The sequence below is a fragment of the Salmo salar genome, chromosome 11, assembly GCF_965601325.2.
Source record: "Salmo salar chromosome 11, fSalSal1, whole genome shotgun sequence".
Taxonomy (NCBI): Eukaryota; Metazoa; Chordata; class Actinopteri; order Salmoniformes; family Salmonidae; genus Salmo; species Salmo salar.
In genome coordinates, this window is record NC_138301.1 from 45,533,127 (window position 1) to 45,549,761 (window position 16,635).

Sequence of the window (16,635 nt, forward strand, 5' to 3'; positions counted from 1 at the left end):
AGATAACCATAACAAATAATAATAATATATAGATAACCATAACAAATAATAATATCAGTAGTAATATATAGACCTATATAGATAACCATAAGAAATAATAATAATATAGACCTATATAGATAACCATAAGAAATAATAATAATATAGACCTATATAGATAACCATAACAAATAATAATAATATATAGATAACCATAAGAAATAATAATAATATAGACCTATATAGATAACCATAAGAAATAATAATAATATAGACCTATATAGATAACCATAACAAATAATAATAATATATAGATAACCATAAGAAATAATAATAATATAGACCTATATAGATAACCATAAGAAATAATAATAATATATAGATAACCATAAGAAATAATAATAATATATAGACCTATATAGATAACCATAAGACATAATAATAATATATAGATAACCATAAGAAATAATAATAATATAGACCTATATAGATAACCATAAGAAAGAATAATAATATATAGATAACCATAAGAAATAATAATAATATATAGACCTATATAGATAACCATAAGAAATAATAATAATATATAGATAACCATAAGAAATAATAATATATAGACCTATATAGATAACCATAAGAAATAATAATAATATATAGATAACCATAAGAAATAATAATAATATATAGACCTATATAGATAACCATAGGAAATAATAATAATAATATATAGATAACCATAAGAAATAATAATAATATATAGATAACCATAAGAAATAATAATATATAGACCTATATAGATAACCATAAGAAATAATAATAATATATAGATAACCATAACAAATAATAATAATATATAGATAACCATAAGAAATAATAATATATAGACCTATATAGATAACCATAAGAAATAATACTAATAATATATAGATAACCATAAGAAATAATAATAATAATATATAGATAACCATAAGACATAATAATAATATATAGATAACCATAAGACATAATAATAATATATAGACCTATATAGATAACCATAGGAAATAATAATAATATATAGATAACCATAAGAAATAATAATAATATATAGACCTATATAGATAACCATAAGAAATAATAATAATATATAGATAACCATAACAAATAATAATAATATATAGATAACCATAAGAAATAATAATATATAGACCTATATAGATAACCATAAGAAATAATAATAATAATATATAGATAACCATAAGAAATAATAATAATATATATAGATAACCATAAGAAATAATAATATATAGACCTATATAGATAACCATAAGAAATAATAATAATATATAGATAACCATAACAAATAATAATAATATATAGATAACCATAAGAAATAATAATATATAGACCTATATAGATAACCATAAGAAATAATAATAATAATATATAGATAACCATAAGAAATAATAATAATAATATATAGATAACCATAAGACATAATAATAATATATAGATAACCATAAGACATAATAATAATATATAGACCTATATAGATAACCATAGGAAATAATAATAATAATATATAGATAACCATAGGAAATAATAATAATAATAATATATAGAAAACCATAAGACACAATAATATATAGACCTATATAGATAACCATAAGAAATAATAATAATATATAGACCTATATAGATAACCATAAGACATAATAATAATATATAGATAACCATAAGAAATAATAATATATAGACCTATATAGATAACCATAAGAAATAATAATATATAGACCAATATAGATAACCATAAGACATAATAATAATATATAGACCTATATAGATAACCATAAGAAATAATAATAATATATAGATAACCATAACAAATAATAATAATATATAGATAACCATAAGAAATAATAATATATAGACCTATATAGATAACCATAAGAAATAATAATAATAATATATAGATAACCATAAGAAATAATAATAATAATATATAGATAACCATAAGACATAATAATAATATATAGATAACCATAAGACATAATAATAATATATAGACCTATATAGATAACCATAGGAAATAATAATAATAATATATAGATAACCATAGGAAATAATAATAATAATAATATATAGACCTATATAGATAACCATAAGAAATAATAATAATATATAGACCTATATAGATAACCATAAGACATAATAATAATATATAGACCAATATAGATAACCATAAGACATAATAATAATATATAGACCTATATAGATAACCATAGGAAATAATAATAATAATAATAAATAGATAACCATAAGAAATAATAATAATATATAGACCTATATAGATAACCATAGGAAATAATAATAATAATATATAGATAACCATAAGAAATAATAATAATATATAGATAACCATAAGAAATAATAATATATAGACCTATATAGATAACCATAAGAAATAATAATAATATATAGATAACCATAACAAATAATAATAATATATAGATAACCATAAGAAATAATAATATATAGACCTATATAGATAACCATAAGAAATAATAATAATAATATATAGATAACCATAAGAAATAATAATAATAATATATAGATAACCATAAGACATAATAATAATATATAGATAACCATAAGACATAATAATAATATATAGACCTATATAGATAACCATAGGAAATAATAATAATAATATATAGATAACCATAGGAAATAATAATAATAATAATATATAGAAAACCATAAGACACAATAATATATAGACCTATATAGATAACCATAAGAAATAATAATAATATATAGACCTATATAGATAACCATAAGACATAATAATAATATATAGATAACCATAAGAAATAATAATATATAGACCTATATAGATAACCATAAGAAATAATAATATATAGACCTATATAGATAACCATAGGAAATAATAATAATAATAATAAATAGATAACCATAAGACATAATAATAATATATAGACCTATATAGATAACCATAAGACATAATAATATATAGACCAATATAGATAACCATAGGAAATAATAATAATAATATATAGACCAATATAGATAACCATAAGAAATAATAATAATATATAGACCTATATAGATAACCATAGGAAATAATAATAATAATATATAGATAACCATAAGACATAATAATATATAGACCTATATAGATAACCATAAGAAATAATAACATATAGACCAATATAGATAACCATAAGAAATAATAATAATATATAGACCTATATAGATAACCATAAGACATAATAATAATATATAGATAACCATAAGAAATAATAATAATATATAGACCTATATAGATAACCATAAGAAATAATAATAATATAGACCTATATAGATAACCATAAGACATAATAATAATATATAGATAACCATAAGAAATAATAATAATATATAGACATATATAGATAACCATAAGACATAATAATAATATATAGATAACCATAAGAAATAATAATAATATATAGACCAATATAGATAACCATAAGAAATAATAATAATATATAGACCTATATAGATAACCATAGGAAATAATAATAATAATATATAGATAACCATAAGACATAATAATATATAGACCTATATAGATAACCATAAGAAATAATAATAATATATAGACCTATATAGATAACCATAAGAAATAATAATACATAGACCAATATAGATAACCATAAGAAATAATAATAATATATAGACCTATATAGATAACCATAAGACATAATAATAATATATAGATAACCATAAGACATAATAATAATATATAGATAACCATAAGAAATAATAATAATATAGACCTATATAGATAACCATAAGACATAATAATAATATATAGATAACCATAAGAAATAATAATAATATATAGACATATATAGATAACCATAAGACATAATAATAATATATAGATAACCATAAGAAATAATAATAATATATAGACCAATATAGATAACCATAAGAAATAATAATATATAGACCTATATAGATAACCATAAGAAATAATAATATATAGACCAATATAGATAACCATAAGAAATAATAATAATATATAGACCTATATAGATAACCATAAGACATAATAATAATATATAGATAACCATAAGAAATAATAATAATATATAGACCTATATAGATAACCATAAGAAATAATAATAATATAGACCTATATAGATAACCATAAGACATAATAATAATACATAGATAACCATAAGAAATAATAATAATATATAGACCAATATAGATAACCATAAGACATAATAATAATATATAGACCTAAATAGATAACCATAAGACATAATAATATATAGACATATATAGATAACCATAAGAAATAATAATAATAATAAATAGATAACCATAAGACATAATAATAATATATAGACCTATATAGATAACCATAGGAAATAATAATAATATATAGACCAATATAGATAACCATAAGAAATAATAATATATAGACCTATATAGATAACCATAAGAAATAATAATATATAGACCAATATAGATAACCATAAGAAATAATAATAATATATAGACCTATATAGATAACCATAAGACATAATAATAATATATAGATAACCATAAGAAATAATAATAATATATAGACCTATATAGATAACCATAAGAAATAATAATAATATAGACCTATATAGATAACCATAAGACATAATAATAATATAGACCTATATAGATAACCATAAGACATAATAATAATATATAGATAACCATAAGAAATAATAATAATATATAGACATATATAGATAACCATAAGACATAATAATAATACATAGATAACCATAAGAAATAATAATAATATATAGACCAATATAGATAACCATAAGACATAATAATAATATATAGACCTAAATAGATAACCATAAGACATAATAATATATAGACATATATAGATAACCATAAGAAATAATAATAATAATAAATAGATAACCATAAGACATAATAATAATATATAGACCTATATAGATAACCATAGGAAATAATAATAATAATAATAATAATATATAGATAACCATAGGAAATAATAATAATAAATAGATAACCATAAGACATAATAATAATATATAGACCTAAATAGATAACCATAAGACATAATAATATATAGACATATATAGATAACCATAAGAAATAATAATAATATATAGATAACCATAAGACATAATAATAATATATAGACCAATATAGATAACCATAAGACATAATAATAATATATAGATAACCATAAGAAATAATAATAATATATAGACCTATATAGATAACCATAAGACATAATAATAATAATATATAGATAACCATAAGACATAATAATAATATATAGATAACCATAAGACATAATAATAACATATAGACCTATATAGATAACCATAAGACATAATAATAATATATAGACCTATATAGATAACCATAAGACATAATAATAATATATAGACCTATATAGATAACCATAAGACATAATAATATCAGTAGGAATTTAAACAACTCAATAAACATGGTGTAATTCCAAAAGCTCAATGTTCAGTGGAATAGTGGTTCCAACCACAACTTGGGAGTAGGGATATATCACCGTGAGCCTCGTTTAAAATGCTGGGTTAAGAGCGAGTTGTTACATGCATACATGCTACAAAAGGTATGGTACGTTTGGGAGACCGTTGAAGCTGCGCTCTCAGCCCATACTCACGTCAGACCCATATTTAGACAGCGCCGTGTTGGCTTGCTGTCGGATCTTCTCTCGGTACATCTGTGCCGCGCGGCTGTTGTACTTGGTGGTGGTGTCATTGGTGGAGCAGCCATGCTGGCGGAAGAAGGCCGTCTTCACCAGGAGGACACAGACAAGAGGGGAGAGAGTCAGATCCAGAGCAAGTCCTGTTTAAAGTTGTGTGTTGTTTAACGTCTATGTATAATGGAATGTTATCGTATTGACGTACCGCATTGGCGTTACCTCCGACCTGCATACATCTCAGCTGAAACCAGTTCCAGTTGGAGTCGAGCTCAGTGGATCTGAGATGAAGAACAAAACAACATGGGGATTGTATCAAATGTTCTCCTTGACAGTGTATGACAGTAAAACTTGTGATTATCGAGTCATGACGTGTGTGTGTGTGTGTGTGTGTGTGTGTGTGTGTGTGTGTGTGTGTGTGTGTGTGTGTGTGTGAGACAGACAGCCAGGCTACCTGATAAAGCTGAGGTGCACTCCCAGAGAGCGATGAATGCCAGAGCAGTCGATGCACAGAAAAACTCCATATGGTATACTGGCCCAGCTGGGGTTCTTGGCAGCACAGTCAAAGCACGCCTTGCACAGAAACAAACACACAATACACTGCCTAGTTAGCTAGCTACATACCTACAGCAGACATGTCTGGATGTGGTCTTAAACAGGGAAGAGAACAAGCGGCGTAGTTACAGACATGGGGGACACTCGTACATTAACCATAAAGCATTGTTCATTGTCAATGACTAAACTCAAGGGTTATTTACACAAGATCTCAGGTTCTACATGTGATCGCAGCCTCAAGGAATGGATGTTCAATAGCTTTCCTGCTTTTTAAACTTGGCTATCAGTGAACGCATAGCTAACATAAAAATGGCTGTGAGTTCATCTCAATAAGTAGTTCTTTCTACTGCTGGGGAAGACCTACTGATAGTTCTCCATCATATTTAAATCAGCTGTTTTAATTAAGGAAGATTACACAGAAAATGAAGATATTTCAGACTATTGAGATGCAACCAATCAGAGGAAGAGGCGACGCGAGAGGGGAAACTGCTAAAAAACAATCTGTCTCCTCCATCAGGTGGCAATTTTCAACAAAAAACTTGCCCACCAAGCGAGGCGTTGAGAGTGTCGAAGGTCAATGAGAGAGTTGAATTTGGTCAACAAAAAATGTAATGGCTTATTTGCTACATGAGCCTTAATTGATCTAATAGACATTTTACATTTACATTTAAGTCATTTAGCAGACGCTCTTATCCAGAGCAACTTACAAATTGGTGCATTCACCTTATGATATCCAGTGGAACAACCACTTTACAATAGTGCATCTAAATCTTTTAAGGGGGGGGGGGGGGGGTTAGAAGGATTACTTTATCCTATCCCAGGTATTCCTTAAATAGGTGGGGTTTCAGGTGTCTCCGGAAGGTGGTGATTGACTCCGCTGTCCTGGCGTCGTGAGGGAGCTTGTTCCACCATTGGGGTGCCAGAGCAGCGAACAGTTTTGACTGGGCTGAGCGGGAACTGTGCTTCCTCAGAGGTAGGGAGGCGAGCAGGCCAGAGGTGGATGAACGCAGTGCCCTTGTTTGGGTGTAGGGCCTGATCAGAGCCTGAATGCTTAAGTTGTTACGAGTGTACTGATATAAGTAGGACGTGTGACATCCGGCAACTTTGAGGAAAAAAAACACTTTATATTGAAGTTGTGCCTAGTTTAGTGCTATCCGGTACCCTTGAGACGTCCCTAGCCTAAACCCCTACCTTAACTTTTTTTTAATGTCAACTTCAATGGAGTAACGTCAGAGTTGGGACGTCCCAATGATCCCAGATAGCAAGGACCATCGTGCCTGTTGTTCACACGCGTATCTGCCCTCTCTCATTGGCTAGAATGGTCCCATCTGATCGTGCCTCCTCACGACTGTATTTCCATTGATAGACTGACCAGTCGACCATCTGGTCAACATAATGCAGCGTTTCCCTAACTAGGGGTTCCTTGATTTGAAAAATGGGGTCACGAGAGAAACAACAAAATTGCACTTCACTCATAGAACCAGGGTAATGTCTGTAACCTCTGGTAGCCGCTATATGCAAGTTGTAATAATCAATAATGGCAAGTTCAATGCCTGTTTCCTGGGCTTAAAGGAGATTCTCCATATCAACGTCTCCTGTAAGGCCCAATTCTGGTCCAGTCGACCCCTAGCCCAAGAATGTACTCTTAAAGAGTGTAGGCAACCCTACCGTTAGTCCTTAAGGTCCAATGAGTGACCTTTTATACCGAACAAAAATATTAACAACAATTTCAAAGATTTTACTGGGTTACTGTTCATATAAGGAAATCAGTCAATTTAAATAAATTCATTAGGCCCTAATCAATGCATTTCACATGACTGGGCAGGGGTGCCGCCATGGGAGTGCCTGGGAGGGCATAGGCCAACCAACTTGGCAGCCAGGCCCAACCAATCCGAATTAGTTTTTCCACCCCAAAAAGGGCTTTATTACAGACAGAAATACTTCTCAGCACCCCACCCCCCACAGGTGAAGAAGCCAGATGTGGAGTTCCTAGGCTGGCGTGGTTACAGATGGTCTGCAGTTGAGCCCGGTTGGACATACTGACAAATTCTTTAAAACACTGTTGGAGGCAGATGATGGTAGAGAAGTTTACATTCAATTCTCTGGCAACAGCTCTGGTGTTCATTCCTGCAGTCAGCATGGCAATGTCACACTCCCTCAAAACATGAGACATATGTGGCAAAACTGCTCATTTTAAAGTGGCCTTTCATTGTCCTCAGCACAAGATGCACCTGTAATAGTCATGCTGTCTAATCAGCTTCTTGATATGCCACACCTGTCAGGTTGATGGATTATCTTGGCGAAGGAGAAATGCTCACCAATAGGGATGTAAACAAATTTGTGCCAAAAAAATCGAGAAAAGCTTTTTGTGTACATAGAACATATCTGGGATTTTTTTATTTCCGCTCATGAATCATGGGACCAACACTTTACATGTTGCGTTTATTCTCAATTGCGATACGGTTCTAGAAACAAAGCCCTAAATTCATATCACATCTGCAAAATATACACATACGCCGTTTTAACCGGCTTCACAGTTACACACGAATTGTGTTACATTGCTAAATAGCACAGGTGGTCGCCTCAGTCTTCCGTCAACACGCGCTGTAACATGGAGATATGGCCGTGTGGGGAGACGTATAGGAAAGGTGTGTAGTAGTTTACCTTTTGAAAATTATTTATCGCTGATATGAAAGATAGGTTCCTTATTTCCAAAACCGTAGCGCAAGTGATGCGTGTTCAAGTTCATACCGAGCGTCCGGGCTCTTAAAGTTCCCCTGGGAAGAAGATAACATCAGTCGCAAAAGGTCGATCCCGGCTATGGATGAGGTAACGTTAGTCGACCCAGGGAATTTAGCTTGGTACGTTAAACTAGGCAATTTTGCACTTTGGTAATAGCTAATTAACTGGACATCTGGATTGAAAGCAAAATAAGCTAATGGCTAACGTTTGCTAGGAGTCCATTTACGTTGGCTTTGGTGCTAACGTTAGACAATCTTTCAGACATTGGCTCCGGCCCTACTCGTTCTGGCTCAAATAAACAAGTCACCAGACTGGTTAACTAGGTTAGAAAAGCAAGGCGCGTTAACGATACATATCATACGTGGCCGATTTAGATAAGCAAAGTTAGCCGCTCTGCTAGCCTAGTGAGCTAACGTCAGCTTCTTGCTGGCCGTCGTAAGGCCCAGGCAGAGACCAGCTTACTACTGTAGACGGATGGACGTCATCATTTTTCTGGTCTACGTTCCACCTCCAATAACGGATCATTAAATTAGTGAATAGACAGTAAGGACTTATTCGTGTTACCTTGTTAGTTGGAATAGACCGTAGTCTTTTAAAAATGGTCAGAATTTCTGTCTTGTTCGGCTCCGCAGCCATCTTGCTACCTTTCTAGAGGTACGGGTACCAGTGGGGATCAAAAATGCTGGGTTGTTCGCGAAGTTCGATCAGAGGTGATACAACCCGTTTTGTAAGAGCTTTGATTGTTTACATTTTTTGTATGACTGTTTTTCTGGCCGCAGCTCTACACACTGGCGACGCAGTACATGGGCATCCAGGCCCAGTCCGATCTGCCCAAGGTACAGCTGTTGGTGGAGTCTTGCAAAGCCACTCCGGATGACAGCGCCAGCAGCAGTCTCTTCTACGACCTCATCAAAGACGGGTGAGGAGGGGTCCCACAAAAGGGCCGTGGGCTTGAAGCTGTGAAAGAGGAATTGCAGGAATCTGCCGTTGTACTGTATTTGTTACATATTGAACCTTTCTTTAGGCATTGTGGAGTCCCAATGAGACCAAGGTCTCATTTACAAGGGAGCCCTGCATGACAAACAATTACACACTCAAGGCAGCATAGGAAATACACAACATTTTTCCTTGTTTACCACCCAGGGTGCATTATGTGGCCTGAAATGCAAATCTTATTTTGTTCACCTGCAAGAGTAAAGAATGTGTGAACCACAGGTAACAGTCAACATAATGTCGCATTCCAAAATGGTAAACAACAGGTAACAGTCAACATAGTGTCGCATTCCAAAATGGTAAACAACAGGTAACAGTCAACATAATGTCGCATTCCAAAATGGTAAACAACAGGTAACACTCAACATAATGTTGTATTCCAAAATGCTAAACAACAGGTAACAGTCAACATAATGTCGCATTCCAAAATGGTAAACAACAGGTAACAGTCAACATAATGTCGCATTCCAAAATGGTAAACAACAGGTAACAGTCAACATAATGTCGCATTCCAAAATGGTAAACAATGTTTTGTTTTCCCTAATTATTTGTTTTGTTTTCCACAATTGCTGTTTGTCTATCAGTCTTTATTGACGAAGAGCAGCACATAATGCTATTGGCAAGCTTCAAATGGGACTGAGAGATTACATCAACGTAATCATGAGTTCATTTGTCTCCATCCTGTCTCAGTAAAATGTACTTTCTTTCTTTCTTTTACAATGAAGGTGTCTAAAGGATGAGACGGTCAAGGTTTATCCCGGTAACCTAACCCAATTCTACTTTGAGGTCCAGGCCTTCAAATTCACTGGGAGCTACGACCAGGTAAAACTTAACATCCAAATGACATGTCTTCACATTCTTTCTTTCTTATATTTACTGACTTTATTAGAGTATAATCATGTTGCATCAATGTGGAATTCACGTGAAGACATCAAGATGCACAGGTTTGGTCTTATTCAGACACAGTTTTCAACCTAAATGTTTATTTCACAAATATCAATTCCAATGGTTGATTGTGGATGTTGATCCAGTATTAGGAAAATCTTCTTGGATGGTCACCTCCCTTTTACATCCCATGTCCCTCCTTTAGGTGTACCTCACCTGTACCGTCATCCTGTGTGAGGTGGGAAACCCCAACTCTAGGTGTGGCCAGGGCTGCCTGAACACAGCCTCGCGGAGGCGCAGGCGAGATCTCCCCAACGGAGAGACAGACAGGCACTACATAACCCAGGGTCCTTTCCGTGTGGTCAGAGAGGCCCAGCCCAGTGCAGACCAGAAGACAGGTGCAGGCGAAAAGACCCGTGGAGGTAATTACCCCGCTCTTAGGGATGGATCAAAATGTACAGAATTGGTACCTGGAAGAAAATGGGGAGGGTTATGCTTTTCCAATTTCAGTCAAGGTGAAGGTTTTTGACATCCAGTCCAGGGGAGGGTCATGTAATTGATGAAATGTAAATATTTCTCAGTGTTTTAGAATGAGTTTCTTATTAGGCTATATATGGATATGTGCCTGATGCCGCCCCTCATCTCTGATTCTCCACTGGACACGGAAAATCAAGTGAGCCTATAGGCTGTTTAGAGTGGTCTCAATCAAATGATCCATAGCCTGTAGGCTACGAAGTGCATGCTCAGAGAAGCACAGAGCAAAGTTATATTTCTCAGATCGCTGCTGGGAGTGTGTAAATAAAACTAGGCTGCATTACACATTACCCACTGCAATGGATATTCCAACCCTGAGCCCCGGCCTGTTCTGTTCTTGTTGACCCCCCTCCCCCAAATAAAAAGTGGTGTGCTGCCTAACCAATGGCTGTGCTCTGTTAGCCTATGGTGGCAGTTCAGGAAGAGAGTCAAAGGCTTCCTTTGATTAGGCCTAGTCCAACAAATGCACCAACTTGCGGTCAGACTAGCCTATAGCCTATGTTCTGTTCAGCTTGAAAGAGAGCACAAAGATTCTGCCCTTGCCCAGTCGTGAAATCCATAGATTAGGGCGTAATGAATTTATTTAAATTGACTGATTTACTGTAACTCAGTAAAATAACTGAAATTCTTGAAAATACACTATATGTACAAAAGTATGTGGACACCCCTTCAAATTAGTGGATTCGGCTATTTCAGCCACACCGTTACTGACAGATGTATAAAATCGAGCACACAGCCATGCAATCTCCATAGACAAACATTGGCAGTAGAATGACCTTAATGAAGAGGCACCGTCATAGGACGCCACCTTTCCAATAAGACAGTCTGTCAAGTTTCTGCACTGCTAAAGGTCAACTATAGGTGCTGTTATTGTGAAGTGGAAACATCTAGGAGCAACAACGGCTCAGCCGGGAAGTGGTAGGCCACACATGCTCACAGAATGGGACCGGCGAGTGCTGAAGCGCGTAAAAATCGTCTGTCCTCAGTTGCAACACTCACAACCGAGATCCAAACTGCCTCTGGAAGCAACGTCAGCATAAGAACTGTTTTTTGGGAGCTTCATGAAATGGGTTTCCATGGCCGAGCAGCCACACACAAGCCTAAGATCACCATGTACAATACCAAGTGTCGGCTGGAGTGGTGTAAAGCTCGCCGCCATTGGAGAAGTGGAAACGCGTTCTCTAGAGTGATGAATCATGCTTCACCATCTGGCAGTCCGACGGTTGAATCTGGGTTTGGAGAATGCCAGAAGAGCGCTACCTGCCTGAATGCATAGTCCCAACTGTAAAGTTTGGTGTATGAGTAATAAAGGTCTGGGGCTGTTTTTCATGGTTCTGGCTAGGCCCATTAGTTCCAGTGAAGGGAAATCTTAACGCTACAGCATAAAATGACATTCTAGCCGATTCTGTGCTTCCAACTTTGTGGCAACAGTTTGGGGAAGGCCCTTTCCTGTTTCATCATGACAATGCTCCCGTGCACAAAGTGAGGTCCGTACAGAAATTATTTGTTGAGGTTGGTGTGGAAGAACTTGACTGGCCTGCACAGAGCCCTGACCTCAACCCCATCAAACACCTTTGGGATGAATTGGAACGCCGACTGCGAGCCAGGCCTAATAGGCCAACATCAGTGCCCGACCTCACTAATGCTCTTGTGGCAAGTCCCCGCAGCAATGTTCCAACATCTCGTGGAAATCTTTCCCAGAAGAGTGGAGGCTGTTGTAGCAGCAAAGGGTGTGCCATCTCCATATTAATGCCCATGATTTTGGAATGAGATGTTCGACGAGCAGATGTCCATATACTTTTAGCCATGTAGTGTATATTTTGCTGAATGGAGGGCCATCCATTTTCATTTCAGAGTGGTCTGATTTTCTCCATGTAAACGTTATTATAAATAACGTTCACCCTCTTAGTAAAGTGTTTATTCTGATCAGGATTAGACCAGAGAAACACCAGTATGTCCCAGACAATTATGTTGAAGCATTTAGGATTAGGTTATAGGGTTAACCAGACCTAAAACATAACCCTAAACATGCTGACTGGATGGACTGTGTCCCAATACTTTTTCATGACTGCCTTACCTTGCCTGCTTTTTCCTAAATGAACAAATATAAACTCCCATTACTCTGATGACGTTATTTGGTTGTTTTTGCTGTTAATTGCCGCTCCTGTTGTAGATGTGGAAGCTACATATTTTCTCAGATCGGACATGGGAACCATAGTCTTCGCCGGGCTGTTCATCATGACCTTGATGCTGCTGGCTGTGGTCGTGGTCTATTTTTTGAAGAAGAGCAGAGCTGAAGAACACAAGGCTCTCATTGCATATGATTAGAGAAATGGTGCTGGATTTGTGCTGTGCCTGACCAGGGTCACGTGACTGAACGCACTTCTGGTTTACCAAAAGTAAAGCACACCTTTCTTTTAGTTTTACAATCAGATTTACTTTAAACAACAAATGAACACTAGTTTACATACTGAATACGGTAACATTACTACACAAATTAACACTAGTTTACATACTGAATACAGTAACATTAACTACACAAATTAACACTGCTTTACATACTGAATACGGTAACATTACTACACAAATTAACACTAGTTTACATACTGAATACGGTAACATTACTACACAAATTAACACTAGTTTACATACTGAATACGGTAACATTCCTACACAAATTAACACTAGTTTACATACTGAATACGGTAACATTACTACACAAATTAACACTGGTTTACATACTGAATACAATAACATTAACTACACAAATTAACACTAGTTTACATACTGAATACAATAACATTAACTACACAAATTAACACTTGTTTACATACTGAATACGGTAACATTACTACACAAATGTAGTTGGTTCATTCTTATTCACTTTTCTGTGATATACACATTTGGATCAACTGTTTGATACTCCTGAATCAACAAAGTGGAAGAAATGTTTTGTTGTTGAGAATCCTGTTATGCAAATAAGTCTGTATTGATTAAATACATTTTAGGCAAAAGTCCTCTTTTACTGTTCTCTGCCTCACCACTCATTCAAACATGATTAACTGCTTTGAAGGGGCAATCATTTTATGACTAATAAATTAATGATATTTATTGATTCTTGTACCCCCATCAGAACCCAAAGTATAAGCTTGTTTTACTTCAATGTAAATATAAATAAACTATATAGCCTCAAAACATGTTTCTTTGCTATGGATCCTTGCATCTATAGCTCCGTCTATGAATTTGAGGGTGGTTACATATCTCCAGCCCTGTCCCTCAGCTTTTTACCAAAACAGGGGCAGGGAGCCTGGTCTTCTCCATTTAGCATGTTTAACAATGCAGAAGCACATCTTCCGTCATAGTTTTGCCTGTTGTAGATATATGCACAGCTATGAACTTGAAAAGTGATTAATTAGCCAATTAGGCACATTTGGGCAGTCTTGATACAACATTTTGAACAGAAATACAATGGCTCATTGGATCAGTCTAAAACTTTTCACATACACTGCTGCCATCTAGTGGCCAGAAACTACATTGCGGCTGGGCTGGAATAATAATAACAATAAAAAAATAAACACGTTTTTTCTTTGTATTATCTTTTACCAGATCTAATGTGTTATATTCATTTCACGTTTCCTAAAACTTCAAAGTGTTTCCTTTCAAATGGTACCAAGAATATGCATATCCTTGCTTCAGGTCCTAAGCTACAGGCAGTTAGATTTGGGTATGTCATTTCAGATAGAAAATTTAAAAAAAGGGTTCGGTCCTTAAGAGGTTTTAAGCCCTTGTTTACAATTGACAGACAGGAAAATGAGGGAATGACTTGTGTATAATCATCATTATTGTAATGGCAGGTTTAAATGACCTCAGTTACCAGGCTGTTACAGTGTAAATACAGAGATGATTCCAGTTCCTCTGACTTGATATGTCAAGTGATCTACACTTTGTGAGCATTTGGCCCACACTGAATGAGTTCCATTTCGAGAGCTTGGGACAAGCTTCTATCTGTATTTTTGTCCAAATTGAATTATTGACATTTAGTCTTGTTCTGTTCAATGTTCTGTACCTATATATTACTCTAAATACCCCATTTCATGTTGATATGTACAAAAGAATACAAGATAAAAATAGCTGAAACCATTGCAATCAACGAGGAAAATGTAAAGCGAATTATCTCAGAATCATCTTTATGCAGGTAGAGTGTTTTAGTCCCAAGCTCTGAATTTGTTTGTTTATGTCATGACCTCTACTATCTGCCACTCTCGCCATTGGTTTGTTTCTGAGTCTGCTACAGTGGTGTGAAGTACTTAAGTAAAAATACTTTAAAGTACAACTTAAGTAGGATTTTTGGGTATCTGTACTTGACTTTACTATTTATATTTTTAACAACTTATACTTTTACTTCACTACATTCCTAAAGAAAATAATGTACTTTTAACTCCCTAATTTTTCCCATGACACCCAAAAGACTTGTTACGTTTTGAATGCTTAGCAGGACAGGAAAATTGTCAAGTTCATGCACTTATCAAGAGAACATCCCTGGTCATCCCTACTGCCTCTGATCTGGCGGACTCAGTAAACACAAATACTTTTTTTGTAAATGATGTCTTGAGTGTTGGAGCGTGAGGCTATCAGTAAATTTTAAAAAACTAGAAAATTGTGCCGTCTAGGTTTGCTTAATGTAAGGAATTTGAAATTATTTTTTACTTTTGATACTTAATGTATATTTGAGCAATTACATTTACTTTTGATACTTAAGTATATTTAAAAACCAAATACTTTTAGACTCTTACTCAAATATGATTTTACTGGGTGACTTTCACTTTTACTTGAGTTGTTTTCTCAAGGTTTCTTTACTTTTACTCAAGTATAACTGTTGTGTACTTTTTCCACCACTGGTCTGCTAATACTGTAAATATTCAAATTCAAATGACTATGTTAAAAGTGCCACGGGAATAAACACTAATTCATCAAAACTGTTAAATAATAGAAACTTGAATACATAGTTAAGCGACACCTGCAGTAATGTGAGCCCTTGAGTGGGGACTTTTGAGGCAAGAATAGATCTGAAGAGGAATTTCACCCTTCACTCTAGAGGATGGACCATTGTAGGAAGACAACATGCAGGCAAATAAGAAAAGGACAGCATACTTTAAATGCTTCCACTTTACTGTTCAAAGAATCACGCCTTCAGA

General features: G+C 33.7%; 2 protein-coding genes across 4 annotated transcripts in view; one reads left to right on the forward strand and one right to left on the reverse strand.

Annotated features, from left to right (window-relative positions):
* LOC106594301 (ADP-ribosylation factor GTPase-activating protein 2) overlaps positions 1-9,738 on the reverse strand; it is a 26,971-nt gene extending 17,233 nt beyond the window's left edge. For all 3 annotated transcript variants that reach the window (XR_014379391.1, XR_014379390.1, XM_082957975.1), the window contains exons 1-4: positions 9,593-9,738; positions 6,186-6,304; positions 5,940-6,012; positions 5,693-5,824 (exon numbers count right to left, since the gene is read on the reverse strand). Coding sequence is in view for 1 of the 3 variants with exons in the window: in XM_082957975.1 (XP_082814101.1) it covers positions 5,693-5,824; positions 5,940-6,012; positions 6,186-6,304; positions 9,593-9,664 (396 nt within the window). In the remaining 2 variants the exon portion in view is untranslated. The remainder of the gene's footprint in view (positions 1-5,692; positions 5,825-5,939; positions 6,013-6,185; positions 6,305-9,592) is intronic.
* Positions 8,885-14,901, forward strand: LOC145859151 (CUB and zona pellucida-like domain-containing protein 1). Its single transcript, XM_082957977.1, has 5 exons — positions 8,885-9,115; positions 9,808-9,947; positions 10,747-10,843; positions 11,112-11,328; positions 13,614-14,901. Exons 1-5 carry the CDS (start codon positions 9,107-9,109, stop codon positions 13,766-13,768), a joined length of 618 nt encoding a protein of 205 aa, XP_082814103.1. The 5' UTR covers positions 8,885-9,106; the 3' UTR covers positions 13,769-14,901.
* The last annotated feature ends 1,734 nt before the right edge of the window (positions 14,902-16,635 follow it).